The sequence below is a fragment of the Dromaius novaehollandiae genome, chromosome 7 (genome assembly GCF_036370855.1).
Source record: "Dromaius novaehollandiae isolate bDroNov1 chromosome 7, bDroNov1.hap1, whole genome shotgun sequence".
In the NCBI taxonomy this organism is placed as follows: Eukaryota; Metazoa; Chordata; class Aves; order Casuariiformes; family Dromaiidae; genus Dromaius; species Dromaius novaehollandiae.
The window spans coordinates 11,744,844-11,768,531 of NC_088104.1; the positions used below are offsets into that span (position 1 = coordinate 11,744,844).

General features: G+C 47.0%; 1 protein-coding gene across 2 annotated transcripts in view; it reads left to right on the plus strand.

The window, feature by feature from the left end:
- Nucleotides 1-23,688, plus strand: part of HEG1 (heart development protein with EGF like domains 1) — a 56,938-nt gene that overhangs the window by 20,766 nt on the left and 12,484 nt on the right. For both annotated transcript variants that reach the window (XM_064514681.1, XM_064514680.1), the window contains exons 5-18: nt 302-517; nt 1,086-1,406; nt 1,810-2,124; nt 3,030-3,356; nt 4,300-4,617; nt 5,371-5,682; nt 6,686-6,991; nt 7,507-7,848; nt 8,930-10,303; nt 13,102-13,221; nt 14,875-14,969; nt 16,404-16,462; nt 16,999-17,159; nt 18,544-18,678. In XM_064514681.1, coding sequence (XP_064370751.1) covers nt 302-517; nt 1,086-1,406; nt 1,810-2,124; nt 3,030-3,356; nt 4,300-4,617; nt 5,371-5,682; nt 6,686-6,991; nt 7,507-7,848; nt 8,930-10,303; nt 13,102-13,221; nt 14,875-14,969; nt 16,404-16,462; nt 16,999-17,159; nt 18,544-18,678 — 4,401 coding nt within the window. The remainder of the gene's footprint in view (nt 1-301; nt 518-1,085; nt 1,407-1,809; nt 2,125-3,029; nt 3,357-4,299; nt 4,618-5,370; nt 5,683-6,685; nt 6,992-7,506; nt 7,849-8,929; nt 10,304-13,101; nt 13,222-14,874; nt 14,970-16,403; nt 16,463-16,998; nt 17,160-18,543; nt 18,679-23,688) is intronic.

Sequence of the window (23,688 nt, forward strand, 5' to 3'; positions counted from 1 at the left end):
CCGGTTGCAGAGCAGAGCTGCGACCTGAGCTCGGGCCTCGGCCTGCCCACCCTGCGTTGCATGTTCGGCTCCTGCAGGAACTGTGCTTCTCCGCAGTGGTGCTGCATTTTTCGTGGCTTTAGGACATCTTTTACAAGCAATGAGTTTTCAAACTGGAGAGTTTGCCTCCCTCTGAAGGAAGTCTCCCTGTGTTGAAAACTTCCATGTTTATTGAATCCGTATCTGATGTCTGGGTGTTACCAGGAGCAAACGCAGCCATTTCGGGGCTTTCCCAGTAACGCTTCCCTTCGCTGTATCGCAGCCGCTGGGAGCAGCCAGCAACCGGTTAGCGACCAGGCAGCAGAAAACCACACTTCGGATTTCCAACCAGGAACGTCCAGCCCTGCAGCCCGGCCCCAGGCCTCGTCCCCATGGACGCGGGGCACCAGCATCTCGTCGGGAGCCGTGCACCTCACCGGACCCTCCGTGGACCACCGGCTGCCGCCTCTTCCGCCAGCTCCGGGAAGCGCTGGTCCAGGTGAGCCCCATCAGCCCGCAGGGTCGCACCGAGCTCCCGTGGGTCTGGCAGCCCGTGGGCCTCTGATTGCCGCGGGGATGTGGCCATGGTCAGGTTTCTCTGCTTCTTCAGCTGTTTGCTGTTGGATCCCATGTTCTTCCTGCAAGAAAAGTAGGAGAGATTGGGCTGATTGCACCAGTCTTGCAGCAAAGGGGGGATTTAAAGCCAAATCCCCATAGCCCTTGTCTAGGGAATCCAGCCGCGGTCCTCCCCAGCCCTGCTCGCCTAGGTTCACCGTTCCCAAAAATGCCAGGAGAGCAGAGCACAAAACCCCCGAGCGGGTGGCCAGCGCTTTCTGGGGGCCGGTCTGCGTTGCGCTCCCGTGGCATCAAGCCACTTTTTTTTGCAAGCAATAACTCGGGTCTTCCTGAATAGAAGGGATTCATGCCTTTCCAAAACAGCGCTTCGTCCAGATTGAAAACTTCCTATGCTTAATATCCGTACGTGCACTGCAAGCATCTGGGAAGAAACTGGGTCCATCTGGTTATAATTTTGTATGTATAAATCCAATTCTTTTATTGTGTCTTAGCCATTGGAAGCAGCTACCAGCCATCCAGCTTCTCAGCAGCAGAGGAGAGAATTTCTGATTTTCCTGCCACCAGTACGTACGTTTCGACACCATCCACCAGAGGTGGAGGAAGGACGTTAAGGTCACTACCAAGCAGCACCAGCCTGACCGATGCAACAGAGATTTCCACCTCCGGAACCGGAATGATCCACCCTTTGGATCGGACCCAGTCCTCTGGGACGTCTTTGGCAGCAGAGGCTGGTGGTGGTGCAGGTGCCACCGCGCTGTTCACAGACTCGTTGCTCTCGGACTCTGCGTCTGCTCCGGAAAGCACTTCCAAAAGTGAGTTTTGATAGCTAGCTTTATAACTTGGAACATTATTTAAAAACTCTTTATAAACAAAATACATCCTTTTTATTTTAAAGAAAGGAGGAATAATATTGTAGTTGGCACGTTCTGTACGTTTAAAAACATTTCACAGAAATGAAAGTATGGATAAATATTATTCTTGTTGGAAAAGGAGGAGAGATTTTTGTTGAAAACTTTGAGTATTTTGCAAGCAATAGCTTCAGGAGTTCCTACGTAGACTCCTTTTTTTTCAGTCTTACTGATTTCTCCGTAGTAAGTATTTCAGTATTGAATATTCATACATATGTTGTCTACATTAACTGATGCTGGGATGAAGCTTACCCAGCTGTTCCATTTTACATACATGCAGCTTTATTTCTCCTGTATCCTTTTTTAGCTTTTAGAAGCACTTACGAACCACAGAGCATCTCGGCTGCAGAAGTGGGGACTTTGCCCTCTGCCACCACCGGTGCTGCCGTGCCTCCGGCGCGCACCAGCACCTTGGCGAAGGCATCAGGGTCTCCAGGCAGCAGCAGTGCCCCCAGAGCCACCTCCAGCACCGATGTGACTGGCTTCGCAGGCGGGCTCTCGTCCTCCGCTGCAGCTCGGACGCCCGGCGTGAGAGGCTCGCGGGATGCCACGAGTGCCGCAGCGCCTTCCGCAGACCCGGCGCTCGCAAGCTCGAGCTCTGCCTCGGGAAGCGCTTTCACGGGTAAATTTGTTAGGCTGAAAGGAGGCCGTTCTCGGGTTGAGCTGGATTTTGCATTCCCACAGGGCTGTTGTAAATATGAGTACTTTTATTACTGATTGCATCAAGCTGGCACAGGGGTTTGAGGAGAAGGCTGCGAGGGGATTTCAACTTTTGGTTGAAAAGCTGGAAAATGCTGGTGTACTAGCTTGCTAATGAAATTTCCCCTGGTGAGAAATGCAGCCATTGCTTTGTGCCCCGCCACTCTCAATTAATTCACACTGAAGTCCACACTGGTGCATCGCAGTGCAGCGCACGCTCCAGGCGGGCGAGTTAAACCTCAGCATCCCTGGCACTGCATTGCCCTCGGGTTCTCCACTAACTTGGCAAACACACCTGGCTATAAACAGGATAAATCGGGGAAAAATACCATCCTAGCAGGCCGGGGATATCTCTGAGCACGTGAGGCTGGCGTCCAGCTCGTGCATCTCGTGCCCCCGTGGGCAGCGGCTGGGGTGCCGTGGGCCTGCGCGGTCGGGCCAAGCTGGGTGCCTCAGGGTCTCCAAAGAACCTAAAGACCCTTTTTTGGGTCGTCCTCTGGATGTGATCTGAACTGAAGGGGATAGGGTCCTGATTTAAACAGGCTCCAAGAGAGCTTAAATGCATAAATAAGGTGTTGTGCACGTCTTCACTGTAAATTATTTCCACTTTTTTTTAGCAGTGATTTTCATGGCTTTTTATAAGGCACGTGTGCCTAAGCAGAAAGGAGTCACACCCTCCCAAAGCAGCAGATTCTTCTCCAGATTGAGAACTTCTTCCATTCAGTATCTGAACAAACCGTGTACTGATTTGTGCATTGTCTGAAAGAGACCATCTATTGGCGTATGACTTTATATGCATAAAACAAATCTGGCTTTATTGTCCCTTAGGCGAAGGAAGCAGCCAGCAACCAGCTAACAGCTCAGCTACAGAGAAAAGAGCTGCTGATTCCTCTACCACCAGTGCCTACGTTTCAGCCACCGGCACGGGAGGAAGGACACTGAGGTCCGTAACAAATAGCAGCAGATGGGCAGCAGAGGTCTCTACCTCTGGCAGTGGCGTGTCCCGGGCCGTAGGTACGAGCTGGTCCTCATCTGCGTCTTCCGTAAGAGAGACCTACGGAGTTAATGGGTCGAGAGCAATCACAGATGTCACCGAACCTTTGGCAGACCCTTCGCTAACGCATTCTCCCTCTCCTTCAGAAATGCCTTCCACAGGTGAGCTCAAGTTGCAAATGAGATACTCATTTTTATTGTAAATGAGGAGGGGTATTATTTTTATTTTCCACTTACCTGACTTTTCTCCATAGATCTCAAAACATGTTACTGCTGTTTAGTATATGCTGTTAGGAAAGATGTGATGTGATTTTTGTCTGAAATATTTCAGCTGTTTCTTGAGGAAAAAATTTGGTTTGGGTTTTACAGAAAGGACACATCTTCTGTGAAAAGTCTCATTAAGCCAAGAAAAATAATTTACTTTCAAATCACAGATCTTTTTTTACTATCTCAGATTGCTCTCTGTGTTTTACAGGCAAGGGAACTAAGCAAGCGAGGATTAAATCATGTCCCTGCAGTGACAGGGACTTGACTTCAGTTCCTTTGAGTTCCTGCCCTATGTTGAACCCCTTGGACCATGCTGCTTCCCATAAATTTAGTCAGTTCAACAAATTAAAGACAACTTTGAACGTGGTCTCTGAGATTCTTCATGCAGGGCTTGTGGTCCTTGATGCCGTTGTGGTGCTGAGGGAGTCTGATCCCCACTAATCCTGTTTCTTCAAATTTGATATGTTTTCTAAGATCTCTGCACCGCTCAGCATTGCACCTCAGCTGAACTGAATTCCAGGCTTTTCTGAAGTGCTACAATATTTATTTGTTCTAGCAGCATGGAGTGCAGTCAGCCACATAACGGTGAAATTAAGTGCACAGCATAGTAGTTCCATAGATTTTATACAATTGCACTTTTCTTGGCGTCAAACCATGCATTTTACAAGACAATTTTCTGTAGAAAGGATCATATCTTTGCAAATTTCCTATTTTCTCTGGATTGACATCTTCTCGTATTTTCTATCTGTATATGTACTCTCTGCCTCTGGGTGTTACTGAAGAAAGCTCATCTGTTTATTTATAGTTTCACATGTCTAAATTTTCCTTTATCATGTAGCTACTAGAAGCAGCCATGTGTCGTTTAGCATCCCATCAACAGAGAAAAGAACTGATTTTCCTGACACCAGTACGTACGTTTCGACACCATCCACCAGAGGTGGAGGAAGGACGTTAAGGTCACTACCAAGCAGCACCAGCCTGACTGATGCAACAGAGATTTCCACCTCCGGAACCGAAATGATCCACCCTTTGGATCGGACCCAGTCCTCTGGGACGTCTTTGGCAGCAGAGGCTGGTGGTGGTGCAGGTGCCACCGCGCTGTTCACAGACTCGTTGCTCTCGGACTCTGCGTCTGCTTCAGAAAGCGCTTCCCCAGGTGAGCTCTGATGGCCTCCGTAGGGCTCGTTCCCATGCATCTCACATTATCAGCTCTCTATGGAGGGACGAGCAGGGTATTAGAAGATGCTGGACAATGATACTGGACTTCATGGAATAAAATTTCAGCTTTCAGAGAAAAATATATTATCCCCATTAATTAGTTGGCTTTTGCATTTTTTCACCAAACAGCACCAGTCTTACTGCAAGAGCAGTCTGGCCTTGAGAGGTGTTGTTTTCCAAGATAGCCAAGAGGACTGTCTTGAAACTGTGCTGTGTTTATAAGAGCGGAGAGGCAACGCTGGTCGTTCCTGACTCCCACCCTGGAAAACAAATGCAACATTTACTGATTCTGCAGAACCCAGGCATGCTTTGTTTAAATCTCTCTAAGTTATTCACCACTGCAACCCCACCTAGTTTAATTCCAGGCATTTCTATAGTTGTTCTGGTGTTTGCAAGTGCCAGCAGTCTGGAATGCAGCGCCGGGGAGTGCAGCGATGAAGGGAAGCAAACAAAACATCGGTTCCACGTTTTGTTTTTAGTGCCCTCTTCAGGGTATCGCTCTGTGAGCAATAATTACGTATATTCTTGAATAGAAAAGGGTTGCGTCTTCGCAATTAGCATTTTCTCCGGATTTAAATCTCATGCGCTATATTTCTGCATACTGTCTACCTACAGGTGGTGTTGGGGGAAAACTTATCCATCTGTTTATAGTTTAATATGTGTAAATCCGTTTTGCTTTATCCTTTCTCAGCCAAAGGAACCATCATCTCGGCTACGGAAAAAAGCTTGTCTGACCGTCCTCTCACCAGTGCGCCCAGCACAGTGACGGCTACCAGAGGTGTGGAAAGGACCATGGAGCCTGTAGCCAACATCAGTGCAGCAACCAGTGCTGCAGAAAGCAGCACGTCCTTGGATCCAGTCCATCTGTCATCTTCTGTAACCGAGGCTGGAAGGCAGCATAATATTTCACAGAGCGATGATGAATTCAGTGAGCTTTCAACGCAGCCACTGCCTATATTTTCTTCCAGTGTTTCAATGTCTTCATCTTCACCAAGTACTTCTGGTGGGTTGTGTGATTCCCCGCTTTGCTGCTGCTGTAAGGGACGTAGCTCCTCCTTCTTTCCCCACCTTTGAAATGCTGCCTTTTTCCCTCTCTGTCCAAGTAAGCTATGCTGCACGCATCGTGCCTTCCCTGCCCTTCATCTAGGCCCTTTTCGGTGAGTGGAACAGCCCCTGGAGAGAGCTGTAACCTGGTGGGACTCACAGGTGGGTGCCAAGGCCCTGGGTGACAGGACTGGGGATGGCTCGTGCCGGGCTTGCTCACATCTCACCTCCTTCCCTAGCCTCACCTGTTCAGTGTTTCTCTAGGTGTTGGATTCCAGTTCCTGACTTTTACGGAATTACAAAATTTCACCCAAATAGCTTTATAATCCCATTTTTACAACAGGCCGCAAGCATTTCTAATGGTCCTAACTGAAGTGGCTCTGATGTTTTTCCAGCACTGAGAAGAGCTCAGCATGAGAAGTGGTGAGAGATAGGTAGACCTTTCACTGCTTCTTATATCCTGGTCGTCCCGTGTTTGCCAAGCCAGCAAAAATCAGAGCAGCTACACGTCTGGTGTGCCTTGCGCCAGCCTGTCCTCAGCTGGGGCACTGGTACCTGCCAGCGGAGGTGCCAGTCGGCATCCGTGGTCCTGGCTGCGCCTCCAGGGTCCCACCCTCCAGATCTGTGTCCACAAAAGTTAGTTTCAAAGCCCACTGATCCGTCCAAGGCAATCTTCTGCTGGATATTCAAGACCAAGTACTACCTCCCTGTCACTGTCCTCCTCCTGAAAGCTGTGTGCCCCAATCTGTTTTCTTTTACCAGTCTAAAAATACAGATATCCTGAGAACTCCAGTTAACAAATAAGTGGTGTCACTAACCAAGCTCTGCCTCCGCCTGTATGAATTGAAATGTTCAGATTTTAGTCCCAATTGGGGCCTCAAAGGTATTATTAACACATTATATATATATGTGTATGTACACACACACATATATATATGTATATCTCTGCTTTGCAATTCCAGAGAGAGAGAAAAGGGTTTCCAGTGTTCCTACCGAGAGAACGTACATCTCACCCGCCTTCTCCACGCGCGGAGCGGGGACCTCTCAGGCTCCAGTTGACCACAGCACATGGAGCGAGGTGACAGGAGGCTCCACTTCTAACCCAGACGTGGCCGGGGAGTCGCGCTCCAGCCCCTTCCCGTCCGCAACAGCGTGGCCTGGAGGAGGGCCCGTCTCATCCAGCGATGCAGGTTATACCGAGCCCTTGGCCGAGGTCACGTTTTCATCCCAGGCCTCCACCGACTTCTCTGCCCCACGTGAACTTTCCAGTGAGTTTTTCTGAACTCCAGAATTACTGTTGAATTAGAAAAAAATATTCACTCCCCATTTTCCATGGGCTTGATACTACTAGCAACACATTTTAAAGCTCTTGCAGGTGGCATGGGCAGCATTTATAAATTGTGATGATTTTGCTTGTTGATACTGTATATTTGCAGCTGCTGGTATTTAAGTCTCAGGGATGTGAGCTGTTTCCTTGCTATAGGAGATGTCTGCTGTTTGACTGGGTGGGGTAATAATTCTAAATAAGTTATGTCATTATGACTCTAATGATACTCATTGTCCTTGTACATTTACATAGGCCTGTTTCTGATGTTTTCAATGGAATAGGCGTTGTGTGTAAAGTTTATGTTTAAGCTGATAGATTTGTGAAATCTATTTAATCTGTATTTGTCCGTGCAATTTTATTAGCCTGTATTTCAAAATAGAATTACTGTAGAACTCACAAGTACGCTGTGACCGGAGGTGATAAAACTGAGTGCCCACTTCTCCGATCCCATTTCAGCCACTGGAAGTAGCCATCACTCACTGAGCAGCTCGAGTGCAGAAGAAAGGATTTCCAGCGCTTATACTGATGCTGCGTACAGTTCAGCCACAGTAACGGCAGGTGGAGAGAAGACATTGAGAGCTGTGACAAACGGCACGCTGGCCCGTGGCACAGAGAGCTCCACGTCACACGCGGAAATTGCTAATTCCTCCGAAGTGAATCGCTTGGCGCCCATGGAGCAGAGCAGCACTCCTAATATCTCTGCGAGCAGCACGGGCATCACTGGGTTTGCGACTGAGACACTGTTTACGCATTCTTCCAAGATACTGACTTACTCATCTTTCCAAAACAATCTCTCAAGTAAGTTAGTGCGTTTGTGCGCGTGTGTTTTGGGGAAGAGAGAAAGTCCAAATTATCCTGCATTTTTCTGTGTTGTATGCAAAACCCTTATTCACTGGTACATGAAATATCATCCATGGGTGCATTCGGAGGGATGTTTTCCTATACCTGAGTGCTGCTCCAAATAGCAGGATCAAAGCCACACCTCGTCCGTCAGGGGGATCGTTCTGGAAGGGAAACATCAATCCTCAATGCTGAAGCGGGTTCTTGATTCACTAGCAAGGAAGCTGTCTTGCTTCGATGGTCACGTCATTTGTTTGCACCCTAACTAATTTGTTGTCAGTGGCATTTTCGGAAGTGTTTCATGCTGACCTAAGTCAATTGTAGAATTAGAACAAATTTTGAATTTTGAAGATCCTATTGTGCATTTTTGAGATTTCTGACGTTATCTGTAAATCCCGAAATTCATCTTATAAGACTGACTGCACCATTAATGCTAAAAAAATCTGAATTTTTGCAAAGTGATGTTCTATTCATTTAAGATTTCCTGCCTGCAAAGGTTTCGATCAATGAGTTCATGATAAGCTACGAATTAACATAATAATTTCATCCTACAGAGGCATGCACTTCACTGTGTCTAGAAACAAATTTGACATAAGAAGACTGATATTCTTCAGTACGGAATGGAGACTAACAGGGAGAGGATATGAGTTTTATAAATCATGACAGATAAAGAGAACAGATGGGTTTTCCTACTTAGCCTGCCACAAAATATCACAGAACACCAAGTGCTCAATCACATTAAAAAAGCAGTACCGGAAGAAGAATTTTTTAGAAACCTATGCTTTCCACAGGAGCCTGTGTCTGTCAGACTTCAGCATTTTAGAATGAATGAAGGAATGCAGAAGACTCCTGATTTGATAGCTACACTTGTATGGTGCTCAAAATTCTAGTATTTTGGGTCACTACATTAAGTTGGTGAGGAGTGTGGGCCAGTTCATGGACAAGAACGTTTTATGTATTTAGCAAGCAGCTTTAATATGAAGTCAGAATGGTTTCATGTTATGCTGTCTTTCTAATGTGTTTTGTCCTTTTGCTCCAGGCTTTCCAAGTAGCCATCAGCCAGTCAGTAGCGTTGACGCTGAGAAAAGGACCTCTGTTTCTCACACAGACGGCACATACATTTCAACCACGTACACAAGAGGTGGAGAAAGGACCCTCCTGTCTATATCAAATAGTAGCACCTCTGCTGAGTCCTCGGAAAGTTCCACTTTTTTTTCAGAAATTTCCAGCCCTTCTGATTCGTCTCAATCTTCTTCTGTGACCCAGGACAGAAGAAGCAATGTCTCCAGTGACGGCGGTTTTATTGAACCATCTACTGAGCCTTTGCTAGTACATTCTTCCAAACCGTTGACTTCTGCTTCCACAGGCAGCGTACAAAATACAACCATCTTAGATACTGACTCTGAGTTGTTGCCTACTGGCAGATCATCTCTATCTTCATCAGCGTTTCCATCCTCTTCCTCAGCGTCATCGCTGCATTACTCACTGTCATCAACACCATCACCAACTTACCTGTTTGCATCATCAGAGTCATCTGAGCTGCTGTCTTCCTCCGTGATGGCATCATCGCTCCCTCTACAGGCTTTGTCAACTGCTGTACCCACTTCCTCGTTGCTTTCCCCATCTTACTCGTTAACATCTTTATTACCTCTGTTTTCTTCACCGTCTTCTGTGTCGCAGTCCGACGACAGCGGTCAAGCCAGCACCTCTGTAGCTACCACTGAAGTCAGACAGGTGCCCTCTACAGCTGCCATCACTGGGCGCTCGCCTGGAGGCACCAGCCTGCCGAGTGGAACGCACCAGCCCCCAAACAGCACCATCTCCAGCTCCACAGGGTCTCCTCCTCTTCCCACAGAGCCCATGGAGCAGCCCAGCAGCCGCGCCGTGTCCGTGTCTGCTCCTGCGCAGGTAACTGAGAGCCCCTCGCCAAGGGTCACTTCTCCCAAGGGGGACAGCTTTGGAAACACAACGCCGCTGCTCACCACAGCTGGTGATACCCCGCATCCTGGGACGACAGAAGCACCCCGCAGTGCCTTACCGAGCACAACAAACCAAAGGGTTGTCCCCGCCGTGGTGGCACTGACTACAGTGAAACCCCCTGTGCTGACAACACCTGCAGTTCGCAGACCAACCCCGGCTCATCCTAGCACTACAAAAACCCACAGACCCCAAACGCCCGCTGCCACTAAAACAGCTTATGCCACTGGTCAAAGCACAGAAGCTATTGATCATAGCACTGCAGATACTGGTAAAGTCACCGAGGAACACATCCCGGTTACGAGTCCTTCTGAAGCACCTCCACCCGCCAAGACCACTGTAAGCGTTGCAACTACTTCGGCTGCTTCTACCAAACCAACGACTGTCACTCCGTTGAGTAGCACAGCAGGGCTGAGGACGTCGTCGCCTGTAGCAGGTAACATTTCTAATGGTGTTCATCAGCGTTGGAGCTGGGTCGCAGGGGTTGGGAGCATGTGAGTCCCGCTTGAAGGGTCTTCGGAAGGTTATGTGGCAAACAAGTCTGTTCTCAGCAGGACTGGAGGATAAGAATTTGGTCTTCGTTCATGGTATTTTTAAGATCAGGATTTAGCAATCAGGCAGAACTGCTTGAAAAAGGTGAACATTTTGGTGGGTGTTTTTGATGAAAATGTTAAGCTGAAATTTGGGAAAATAAAAATAAAAGCTGAATGGCTTTCCAGGTAAGCTTAGGATGCACAATCTTTATACTTCTCTTCAAAAATAGATCAATATGTATTTCTTCATGAGAAAAGGCAGTTGGCCAGTGCTTGGTATTTGTGTTGGAACCCGTTCTGTTATTACGACCTATGATCATTTTCTCCCCATCTCACTAAATAATCTCCTTCTAAAGGGCTCGTCCCTTCTCCTGTTAGGTTACATACCACAGTCCTGCTGAGTGTATTGGTGCAACCACAGCTATGGAAGAAAAGCTGAGAAATGTGCTAAGCAAGTGTTTCAGATTTGCTTTTTGATTACTTTGTAGTTCAAGAGCATTCTGTGAATCCATCCTGATATTAGAAACTGGGACGGTTATGCTTGGGCAAATTCTTCACCCTATAAAACCAGAATGTGTAGCTTTGCAAAAGCAGGCGTCTTCCCGCTTGGCCAAGAGGGAGCTCTTTCGGGGGGTGAGCTGGGAGGGTGACTCACATCCCTCAGAGGGCAGGGGAGCTTAGAAAAGGTGGTTGTGGTTAACTGCAGCATATTGGAAGGAGTTTAGATGGCAAAAAGCCCTGTGGATGAATAAAGGATTTCATTTATTACTGCTGCCAGGCTCCCTATCTTCTCGAGTAAATACATTAAGCTATGTTTTAGGTGAATGGAAGTTAATTCTATATTTAAAGTTCAGAAACCTGACCCTAATGCCGCTGTAGGATATTGTGTGTACTACTTGCATTACTGTCATGAAATACTGATAAAAGTATATGCTACATCCAATAACTAAATATTTAAAGGTTATTTCTCAGGCTGATTGGTTTTAATTATAGCTATGGCTTCATACAAAAAAATCACTGTAGGTGAATGCTTTTTTTAAACAAAAAATAATGGAATGTAGCCTTTTTACTGTCTGAGTCACATTTTTGCCAAGTTACTCTTTCTTTTTAATATCATATTTTGCCATTTACCATAAAGAAAAAGATCTGTCTGCTCTGTTGGATTTAAGACTTTGTACTTGGGATTTAATAAGGTTTTGCAGCTCTGTAACATCTTCCAAACAGATGCTAATGAAATGATTACCCTGGCCGGTTTGCCTTTCTCCTGCACTCGTCCCACTGTGGGAGCAGCAGAGTAAATGTGAGCTGTAGAGTAGTCCCGTGCTGACATCACGGTGGTTAAAGCTGGGGAAGAAGCTGCTGTCAGACTTCCAGATTCTGGGGGCGAAAACAAGGAATATTTGGTAATGTTTTCACCATTCCCCCTGCACCTGACTTAGTGAAGTATAAGGCTCTAATTGCTGTAAGGGAGGAGGCTGCTGATGTCCCAACTGTAAAAAACAACAAACTGAAGGATAAAGAAGTGAAAGCCAACATTTTAAAATATGCCCACTCATTTTTGGCTGCTTAGATCAGAGGCATCAACTTGTCTTCTCGCTGGAGCTCAACTAGCCCTGCCAGACTGCTCAAAACACGGAGGTTACCTCAAACTGTGTCCCAAAGCAGAGGTCAGCTTGGGTCTGTATGGCCTGCCTGATGCCGCAGGGTGTTGTAGCATCACCAGAAACAGCACACGCAAGTCTGACTCCCCTGTTCTGTGCTTTACCCGCAAAACCCATCCTTCCTGCCTCCATCAGAGTCCTCAGCAGGAGCCACAAAACAGAGCCAAGTGGCGTGCAAGCCAGCTCGTGTGCCGTGTAGTGCCTTATCCCAGGCAAGCCTGCAAAGCTGACCGTGCACGCATGCATGCTGAGAGTCATGCACGCAGTGGGAGAGGCATTTTTGACCAGGACAGGATCATTTGGTTTTTTTTTTAAGGGGAAATATTAGATATCTTCTCCAGGAGATTTTGTAGTTTGAGTTATCTAATATATGAAGCATCTGAAATTACCATCATTGATCCCCTGAAATATCTTATTTCACGACTGATGTCTGCTCCCCAAACCCCCGTTCACACGATGGAAAGTGCATTACCAGCAGTGTCACAGGCGCGGGGAAAGGAGGCGATAGCAGCCAGGGCTGCCCGCACCTCACGTGGTTTATCTACAGGCTGCATCAGGTGGCTCAATCCGTGTTAAAGTACTAGCTTTCATTCCTGTAGTTCATGGAAAAAGGGCTTGGACCAAAAGGGCAGAAATTGGGTCTGGGAGCATTAGGAGCCCTGGTTCTGTGTCGAGCTCTGGCTGTCAAGGTCATTTCGTCTGTCCCTTCATGCAAAACTGTAATGTTGTTTATCTCTGAAAAGCACTTGGAGATCTGCCGATGAGCAATGCTGTAGACGAGCTGGGTATTAGTATTAACATGGGTCCCAAGAGCTTTGGGATGAATATTCAGGAGAAAGTGTTTTGTGTTTGTTCTTTCAACTCCAATAAAATAATAAAGAACAGGATAAATAGTAAGTGCAAATGATGCAATGAATCATCTGATAATGCTCAGAGGGTCACAGAAGAGGAGCCAAAATGATTTTTTTTTTAGTCCAGCAGTTGATGATTTTTGTGATTCTGTAACTACAGGCTATGTTATTTTTTTTCCGCTTTTGTAGATGTGGATGAATGTCTTTCCAATCCTTGTCCTGCCTTGGCCACATGCAACAACACCCATGGCTCCTACATCTGTCAGTGTCCTCTTGGGTATGAGCTGGAAAAAGGAAAGTGCAATTTAGGTAAGAGAGCAAAAGTGAAAAGACAGGGGGGGAAAAAGATGGAACTAATTATATGTAATCTTCTGAAATAAATTAACCAAGGCTCAAACTAGTTCTTCAGGAGTTTAATGTACCTTCCAGCTGCCACTTTGAACAAAAACCCTTTATTGTTTATACAAGTGCAGTGTCCAATACCTGCCGCGTTAGGATGCCCCAGGGAGCAGAGGCAGCAATAGTTAAGGATTCCTAAGCCTGCCTTAGAAATACAGAAACAGAGCGGTGGGCTCAGGCTTGTTAGGAAGGAGCGATGTGCCAGTTCTGCTCTTAATGTGTTTTACAACCCCAAAAAAGAATTCTGCCGGTTCTTGTAGGTCCCAGGCCTGTAAAACCAGGAGATGAGGCTTGGCTGCATGGAAGTGAGTAGGGCTGTTGTGTAACTTGACTGCAGTGGGATCAACCATGTGCATAAAATTAAGCAGCCATGAAAGTCTTTGTGAGATCAAGCACTTGTCTCATACCTTTAACGGTTTTTATGCAGCATACTTATTATTTGGGACCTTTATATTAAAGGACTCTGAATCTCAAGGACCTTACAATGTCCTGTCGTGATGGGGAATTTGTTTTGATAGTGTTTATTCTGACCCTTAATCAGAGAGGATTAGAGGCATGGAAATTTTGCTAAGGGAACATGACTGATGTGTCCCTGAAGGGCGTTTTGAAACATTTCCTCGTGGCAAAATGTGTCAGCTTCTAACTTAGAGAGTTGTTTTGATTATACCTCCAACTGGGATGTGGGCAGATCGTATAAATGCTGCGAAGGTGATTCTTGTCTCATTTTTACCAGTTGTTGTTATACTGGAGCTGTCTGATTTGTGATTTGTGGTGAAGATAGGCTCTGTGGATGGGAAAAAATGGGAAAGAATTAGAGGCTTTATAATGTTATCTGCAACTGTATTTGTTTTTCTGGTAGAACATAAAACTTGAGCTCTGAGTTCTCATTTCCACTGAGAATCTCATGACGTTTAATAAAAGATTTAGGGGTATTATCTCTCCAAGTCTGGACAACTTAGAGTATTGTGTTCTGCTGCCATGAATCAAATAAAAATCTAAACATGGAAAAATACATCTTTTGGACTTCCTTTCAAATGTCATTGCTCATTCTCTCCAACAGTGTAGAAATGAAACTGTCCTTTTTATAATGCTTTATTTTGACTTGCTGATTTGCTTTTCTTCCATTTGAGGGAGGGGAAAAATTTACCCAAATTTGGTACATTTACCCAAAATTGTCCTAAATAACTTTGGTACCAGAAACTACCTTGTTAGTAAATTTACCCATCCCACTCTGCTGGTCCAGGGGTCCCTGTAAATTAATCTGTGTTGCTTAAATAGCTTTGGTTCAAGGAAATGTGTGAACTGTGTAGTGAAATGCTAATTGTTTAGCAGCATCGAGCTCTGGAATTTAAATGGCGCTGTGGGAATAACGCAGAAACTCTTGGGAAAAATTCCACGGAGTCTTTGCTTTATTGGTACGATAGCTCTCAGACTCGAGCTTTCTGTCTGCTGCGTGAAGCAGTTTTCCATTCAGATGATCTCCTATATGAGCTGCACAAAATCTCAGCTACGCATGGTAGGGAGGCATGTGTTCCAACTGATTCATCTTTTTCTCCTTTTTAGTAAGAATATTTATTGGCCAGGTTCCCCTGAAACCGAATGTCACTCATGGGAAGTATGCAGAACTCCTCCACGTCGAGGGTGAGATCCTCGCGATGGTGAGTGTCACTGCCGGGGCATCAGCAAATACTGCATCACACAGGTTCCCTCCAAACCTCTTACGAGGAAGCCACGAGACCCTGGTTTGTGGATTTAGCTTTTTTAATCATTGACCCTTCCTGGTTGGGTATGAGTAGGATCGATGAAAAAGGAGATGCCTGGTAGGGGAGAAGAAACCAAAGCCGCTCTTTGAGGTGGGGACTGTTTATCCCCTGTCTACTCAACAATAGCACACAGATGCATTTTCCTGGGCCTGACTGTAATACTGGAAATGCTAATAATATTTTCTCTGCTAAAGAGCACCCGTATCAGTCATAGGGGTGATCCTCATGTCACTGAGTGAAACTCAGTACTGCGGTTGGACCTTAGTTCTTTCTTTTCCCTCTAGGCTAAAGGATGGGTTTTTCAGCTTGTGTGTAGTGCTAAATAAATATATAGACTTTTAAATCTTAGTACGCTTCTCTTCCCCTGCCCTCCCCAGGCTCTCAGGCCAGCAGTGGAGAGATCTTGTTCCTAGGGGGCTGAGCGCGTTATAGGAAGATAAAACGTCTACCCAGAAAATCTCGCAGCCCTTTTTGTGAACAGATGGAGCTGGTGGCATGCTCCTGTGACCTCCCTCCAACGTCTTGTTGCCCTGCATTTTCCAGTGCAGGCTTTTAAAGAGTATTAATGCTCTTAATCCAGGGTCAAACCTGCGGCCCTTGCTCAGTTCGGAGCAAGCACTGGGTGAGCCTGTGGCACCCACAATTTACTGCGCCCTTAGCTGCTTCCAGAAGTCCCCTGGGATGGGGGTTTGCATCTCTGTGAGTTATCTAGCCAGAGCACCACAGGACTAAGTTCACCCTGTTAGCGGTGCCTGGCTTGGCCGCAGTTTATCCCAGCGCTTTCCGGAGGTGGGTGGTTTGTCTGGCGACGCAGCGAGAGCGGCAGGGAGCCGGAGTTGCGGTCGCCTCGGCTTTGCCCGAACAGCTTGTTCTGCGCAACGCAAACAACCGCCTGCACCTGGGACGCCGTCCTCGGGCGCGGGATGCGGCCGGAGGGGGTCTTTGAAGACGCTCCCTCTCCGAGGGAGCCGCTTTGAGCTCAGCCTGATGCGGGCTCTTTCCCCCCTGGTTTCTGGCTCGTCCTCTGCCTTTCGTGGTCATTGCACAGCGGGGCCCAAGGCAGATGCTGATTTCGAAAGCGCCAGGTCTTCCTCCGTGCCCGAGGCTGAAGCGGTGACTTCAGCCGTCCCTTGCTGGCAACAGGACGGCGCGGCTTTCTCACTGCAAAATTAACTGCTGCGAAGTTCAGAGACCCCTCGGTGTCACGCTGCCGTTGTGGTGACAGCCGGGGATGGAGCGGGCGACCCCGGAGCGCCGTCCCCGCCGCCACGCCGCGTCCCCCCCGCGCCGCCCCGGGGCAGTAACAGGCTGCTCTGCTCTTCCTTTCAGCTGGACGCGTCGCTGGCGGGGCTGCCGGGGTACCACCGCTCCGTGGTCGAGGCCACGAGGTAAGGGGCTGCCGCGAAGCGCCGCGGGTGGTGAAGGGTGAGACATGGCGTCTGACACTGCAACAAGCTCCGGCTGTAGGGATGCTCAGCTACGGATCCAGGCTCCCTGCTTGGCGTCACTCTCCACCGTTGTGTTTAATAAAATGAGGCTGGCTGGAGAGCAGCTGCCTCACGACTTTGCGTGGCTCTGCTGGCTCTGCTGCTCCCCTGGTGCCCGAGCGTCTTGGGCGCAGGCTTCCCGAGGAGCCGAAGCCTCCCCTGGCTTTTCCCAGAGCTCTCTAGGATCGATCTGTGGCTGGTGTCAAAGTACATAACCAGCCTCCCATCTGGTCCCAAATTTACCTCTGCATGTGTAAGCTTGTCCCATCTTTAAAGCAAGACAGAGGTTTGTTGCAATGCACCGCTCTTCCAGTGCACATGCATGTTGTGTCTGTGTTATGCACTGCTCGTATGAGTAAGTCCTACGTATGACATAGTAACGATGAAGTCGGACTGAACGGAGATACTCAGAGCTGTTTTGTTTTGTTTTCTGTCAGGGAGGCCAACGTTGTCCATGTTTCGGTGCGATCCATGTTCTCTTTGGCCTCCAACGTGACGTTCTACGACGTTGTCAGCAGCGTGAAAAGCTACATCAGAGCGTGCACATCCCCCCCAGACACCTGCCAGTTCATCTCAAGCCTCAAGCTGCTCCACAGAGGTAGATAGCATCTGGATTGATTGTGGTGGGAGTGGAAAGCAAGGGATGTTATATGTGACTCTCTTAAAGGGGGGAGACAGGTTGCCCAGAGAGGTTGTGGAGTCTCCGTCCGTGGAGATATTCAGAAGCTTGGAGCTATTCAAAAGCTGTCTGGACACAACCCTGGGCAACGTGCTCTGGGTGACCCTGCTTGAGCAGGAGGTTGGTCTGGATGATCTCCAGAGGTCCCGTCCAACCTCAACCCTTCCGTGATTCTGCGAGAAAGATTTTGGCCTTGAGAAAAAAAAAAAGGATCAAAGGCCGTGAGTCCCCCTCGGCCGGCGTGGCGGGGAGCTGGGGCGCTGCTGCAGCCAGGACGGTGACGGTGACGCCACCGGGGCATCGCGGCCACACAAAACCCTCCCGCTGAGCGGATTAGCGCTGCCCTAGCGTTCGCTGGGAGCTGCCAGTTTGCATCGCTGAAAGCCTCTGGTATAAAAATCGTTCCCGGTTAAGTGTTTTCCAGCCACAAAACATTTCTATACCTAATCCTAAACACCATTGTGGGTTGAATTGATTTAAATGATTTTGGTAGAGCAACTCAAATTATATCCAGCAGTTACCTCAGATACAGTATTTTTGGTAAAGTTTAGTTTCTAACATAAACAGAATTATTAAGAAACAAATTCTATTCTTACATAAGTATTTAAAGAAAAGATGTCAGACTAAAAAAGGGATGGAGAATCTATCAGAGATGAGTTTATTAAAGCTATGAGTTCCACACGGATGACACATTTTTCAGAAAAATAGTATCATGAATATTTTTTCATTTGCTCATCCTATTTAGTCCAGCCTCTCAGTAAAAAATGCAAATTTGATGGCACAGTTTCCATAATTTATGCACACTGAGTTTTGCTGAATACTCATTTTAAAAAATCTGACGTCTTAAGGACATTGCTTCAAAGTGAGATAAATGAAAGGGCAATTTCTTTGTGTTAAAAGTGAAAAAATACCATGCTTAAAATCGAAATGGAAGAATCTGTTTTGGGCTGAGCAGAATGTTTTGCTTGACATAAACTTAAAATTAAAAATTGATTTGTTGAACCGTCTCGGGGAAATGTGTTTTAGTTTGAGTCAAAACAAATTTTTCTTTTTAACTTCCCATTCTGCCTGCAAGCTGAAATATTTATTATTCACCCACTCTGCCTGCCTGTACGATCGATGGTAGATGAGCAAGAAATTGTGACATGTAGTAATGTTGACTATCTCATAATGGAACCAAGATTATTAAGAAAAAGAAGATGAAAGCCACGCATGACCTAAATGTGATGCCTGGGGAAAGCAAATGTGCGTAATGGTGTGTTTAGGGAGAAATGCGCTGATGTTGTCCGTGTCTTTCCGACAGTTGGCAGCTTGTGCAAACAGAAAGACCCCGAATGCGACAAGGAAACCTCCGAGTGCACCGACTTCGATGGCGTTGCGCTCTGCCAGTGCAAAAGCGGGTACTTCAAATACAACAAGATGGACCATTCCTGCCGAGGTATTGCTCTTTATGCAACATATTTTGCTTGGATTCTGCTTAATCTTTCGATGCCAGTTGAAATGATTATATGAGTGTGTGTGTCTGTGTGCATTATGTATTGCCGTGCATCCTAAGAAGCTGAATATTATGAATAAATATTAGCAGCTGAGATTTCTTTTATTTAGTTAGGGGACTTTTCAGTAGACACTGAAGATACAGTCTCTCTCTAGGAATAATATTATCTCTTTCTGGAGCATGCTGAGAGTCAGAATGACCAAGAAATGGGAGAAAGGGGGCCCGAATGCTCTGGGCTCCAGTTCAGTGGCACAGAGCAGAGATGACGTGCAGCTCTGCCTGTTTTGATTTTGTCTGAACTCTCAGCGAACTTAAGCTAATTGCTTTAAACTCGCAAGCTGTATTAATGCATCATCAATATTTTTTAAATAAGCAAGTATCTGAGAATGACTGTGGATTTATTTTTCAACTGGGTTCCTAATAGAAATCTTAAGCTCAAGGGTTATATTATTTTTTAACTACTCAGATGGTGAAATCTGTTTTGCTATATCTTAAACAAGCTCTTTGTCATTGCGCCAGTGGTCAGAACAACTTGTAGGATCAGCGTGTCCCTTCCCTCATTACAGTGGTCATTGCTCTGGGGCTCCTCAAGAAGTCAAGTTTTCTGATGACATATCAATAACAATTTTAAAAGTGGTTATGTATTGTTTCTGGCAAAGTCTACAGGGTAGGCTGTTCAAGGAGGGGGAGACGCTTGGTCAGCTCCAAATCTAGTCAGACAGTGGAGAAATGTGGCTGGAAATAACTCACGCATTGGAAGCTCTGGAATGGGCGTCTGCGAAATGGGCACCTCTGGGTGCTGTGCTCCAGTCCTGCCTCTCGTCCGCTGTGTGGCTCGAGGCAAAACGCTTCTGCTTTATGGTTTTCCTCCCCCTTTCATCTTTATTTGTTGTGGAAAGGACTTTTATTAAGAAATACTGACTCTCTCCACCTACCCTTGAGAGGTAGAGAAGGGGTCATCCAGTGAGCAGGGAGCTGAGATGGCTCCTGGGAGGCTCTTGGCCAATTCCTGCTCCACCGCGGGCAGCGGGGACCCAGGGCAGGTTACCCATTTTTCTTGCCTGTGTCTCTCGCTAAGTGATGGTGCTGAGATAAACACCTGAAAGCACTCAGATACTACGGTTATAGAGGGCCAAGAGATGCAGCATTTTTTAGCCAGGTAGATGTGATTACTCCCTGTTTATGAGTCTTGCTTGCTCTGCAAAATAAAGAAACCACCAGAACTCCTTTGGGCCTAAATTTCACCTTCAGGTCTGTGCTGTCAGTAGGAAACGTCTTAATGACTGGCTTTATGCTGTCAGAGGTGAAGTGGATTTAGTCAAGTGAATCTGGGGGTTTGTTGGTCATAGGGGACGCAGCAGAGTGGCACGAGAGCTAACTGCCCAGTGCCGCGCTCTCTTGAGATAACAGGTTTTCAGCAGCACTCTGTTCTCATCGTGGTGCGCTGGGTGGTCTAGACTTTTAAAGGGACTCAACACTCTTGAAAAGCCATACCACAGCCCCCAGCTTGATATTTAGGTTCATCCTCCCTGATAAATACAGCATACAATATGCCAGGCTCTTTTAAAACTTGAACCCTCCCAGTGGCTAAACAGAAACCGAGGTCTCCTGAGCCACCGACCCTGGTTGTGGGTTGTGCAAATGTGGTCCACAGCCCGCTGGACGCTCGGGAGCGGTAACGCCAACTATAGCGTTCACGAGGAGGGAAACGGCTGTTGTGCGGCCCCGTCCGGTCTCCCGAATGGGAAGCTGGTGCAGCTGGGGGAGCGGGCGGGCCAAGGGGGTCGGCAGCCCAGACCTCCAGGTTTTGTTCTGCATCTCTCACCTGGGGCATGCTTGAAGCCCTGCTGTCAAAAGTGGCCTGAGGACCAAGGAAAGGTTTGGCATCTGAGCCAGGGGGAGTTTCGACATTTCAGCCGATGTGCCGCTCTGTTCGGTCGGCTCTGTGTAGCTGCTGAGTGTCAGCCTTCCCGATACATGATGCCCCATCGCATGTTATTTTTAGTAGTCTAGAGTGTTTCCAGTGCAAGGCAAGGAATGGCTCTCCAGCGTTCCTCACATCAGGAAGGTTTCCGAAGAGACCCCCAAATCTCTTCCTGGAAGGCGGTGGTAAAGGAATCCCAAGTAGAAAAGCAAAACTTGATAGCTTTGGTTGGCCTCTGATACTTAAACCTTTCTTCTGTTCCTTGTTCGTGTCTGAAAGCTCTCCAGGTGAGTGTGACAGTGTGAGCTATCCTGGGAGCATGTTCAAAGGAGTAGGAAAGATGCCAGAAGGGAAAGCAAAATGGCAGGAAAAGGGGACCGAGAAGAGGAAAAGAAATACCAAGAGTTATGCAGCTCTGCATTGCTTTAAGTGGAATAAGGAGATGCACATTCAGGATCATGCTTGCCCTCTCTACAGCCCCTAGAGCTCCTAGCCAGCCAGAGCCAGGAACTTTTCCTGCCCAAGACAGCATTGCAATTCGGAGAAACTGCTCAGGGTGTACGTGCCCTACACAGGCTGAGGTGGTGAAATGAGGCTGGGCTCCAGCATCTGCTTGTAGGTTCCTCCAGTCCTTCCTCACGTGGCAAGCAGCAGGCTGGGCCGGGGCGATTGGGGCTGCTGTACTCGGCAGACTGGAGCTGTCTTCATGGAGAAGATAACTCCAGTGAGCTATCAAGGAAGATGATTCCTCCCTTCCCCTCTCTGAAGATTTCTTTATTGTCTGATCCTGTGACTAAATTTGGTAGAAGATTTGCTCCATAATGTTTTCAGTCTACATTTATTAGCGAGTGACATGAGCAACCCATCCAGTCCCTGTCCCTTTGCTGATGCCTTGGTGTAATGAATGAGCCAGGCAAGTATCCTTTGGTATTTACTACCTCTTGCCCTGGCTCTTGGTTGACTGAGCCTTTTAACTCTTGTCCTGTTACCTCTGGTCTCTTTCTTGCCTTCATAGAAATCATATTAGAAGGTTAAAAATAAATCCAGTGCAAAAAATATCCTGAAGAGATGCAGCAAAGGGGCCATGCAAGGAGCATCTCCTGGAAAGCAGGGACCCTGGCAGCTAACGAAAAGGTCTCAGAGCTCTGGCTCAGAAGGCTAATGTGTTCCTTAGATGCATTTAGGGGGCATGGGCAGGCAGAAGAGGGGAAGTTTTGTTATCCCTGTGCTTGCGGCATCTATTTCTGGGAACCAGAGATCAGAAAGGTCAAAGAGAGCTGGTGTGTGTTCAGAGAAAAGCTGCAACAACCAGGGAGTCTCGAGGATCTCAGTGTATTTGGCTTTTTTTAGCGAGAAGGCTAAGGAGTGATTTGATGGTGAGGAAGAGAAATGTGATCATATAACCTTTTTGCAGTCCAGCAAGAAAGCGTTCAAGGGCTGGAATTTGACACTGGGATAATTCAGAGCAGAAATAAGGTGAATGTTTTTAATGGCTGGGAAAATTAACTTTCTGAGCGTTTGACCCAGGGTTGCAGTTGACTGTCCGTCACTGGAAATATTAAAATCAAGCTTGGATGGTTCTCTAAAATATAGTTCCAATTCAACTATTTGATTTGAAACTGAAATTAAATTTAGGGAAGTTCTGTGACCTGTGTTATGACGGGGAGGTCACAGTCACATTGGTCCCTGCTAGCCTTCAGTATCACTTATTATTGGTGCTGTAACAGCCACAAACTTGTGAACCCAACAGGAAAACTACTGGTCTCTCCTGGTTTATTATGATCTTGCCAGCCCATGGTAATGGGTAATGTTACACGTTTGTCCGTCCGTCCTTCCTTCCTTCCTTCCTTCCTTCCTATGCTAGGTGTCCCTAGACAGGCTTCTGAAATACCCACTGCAGTTGTGCAAGCAGGGGCAATGCATTTCCTGTGCTGGGAGCCGCACGCGGAGCAGGAGAGAGGAGAGCTGTGCTGCGGGTTAGCTGTGACCTCTGCTGGACAGCCCCGGTCCCCTCTCGGCAGATTTCCCTGCACTCAGCGGGGTTAAAGAGCACCTGTGCTTTGGGCTGGAAGTTGTCCCTGCAGCTAGAGAACAAGGCAGCGGAAAGAGGGCTTGACAGCTGCTTCTTGACCACCTTTTTAAGCCAAGAGCACCTGTGGTCTTTGAGAGGAGGGGGAAAAAAAATCCATGAGCATTTTTGTTTTCCTTTGCAATCAGTTCTTATTCCCTCTGTCCTTTGCTTGCATGCGTGGAGGGTGTTTGGGGAGTTTTCTTTTGCTTGTTTTGCAGTGGTTTCCCAGACCCCTGTCTAGTGCCTCGCAGACCTCTGTGGGTCACTGGCCTGGCTTGTCCCTTTGCCCAGCGCGACTCTGTCCACGTCCATCATATCTAGCTCTGTCTTTGCTAAGTTGTCTTTGAAGACCCCGCAACCTCCTTCGGCTCTTTGGTCAGCCCGTGACAAGGGACAGACGAGAGGAGGGCTCCTGATTATTTCTCACGGCAAACTGCTTTTTCAGGGCCTTTCTGCGCAGTGCAAAAGAACCTTCAGATGTTGCCAGGGACCAGTGAGATATTGTCACTTTAGTGGAATTTCTGCATATCTTGCTGCTTTGATGGATCAAAGGGCTAAATATAACGTAGCGAGCACTTCCTCTAGACCAGAGCTGCGTATCAATGCTTACTCAAGGACTGTTGCTGAGGAAAAAACAGTGATCTTGTCAGTAATATGAATCTTATAATTGTATGATTAATATATCATCACCTTTGCTGTTCATCACATGCATAGTATAATTTTCTTAGATAATCCAGATGATTAGTTCTCTGTCTGTTAAGCACAGCAGTTATTGTATTTTGGAATCAATGGTTAGTTTTCAGTTTTTTACCAATTTTTTGTGCATAGCGGCTTCTGGGTTATTTAGACCTAGTCAAAAATTTAATTTTCTATTTTGTAGTAAACTTTGACATTTCAAAATTTGATTTAGCTGCAGATCTGAAAGAAAAAAAAGAAACAGGTGATATTTCCCATGTAG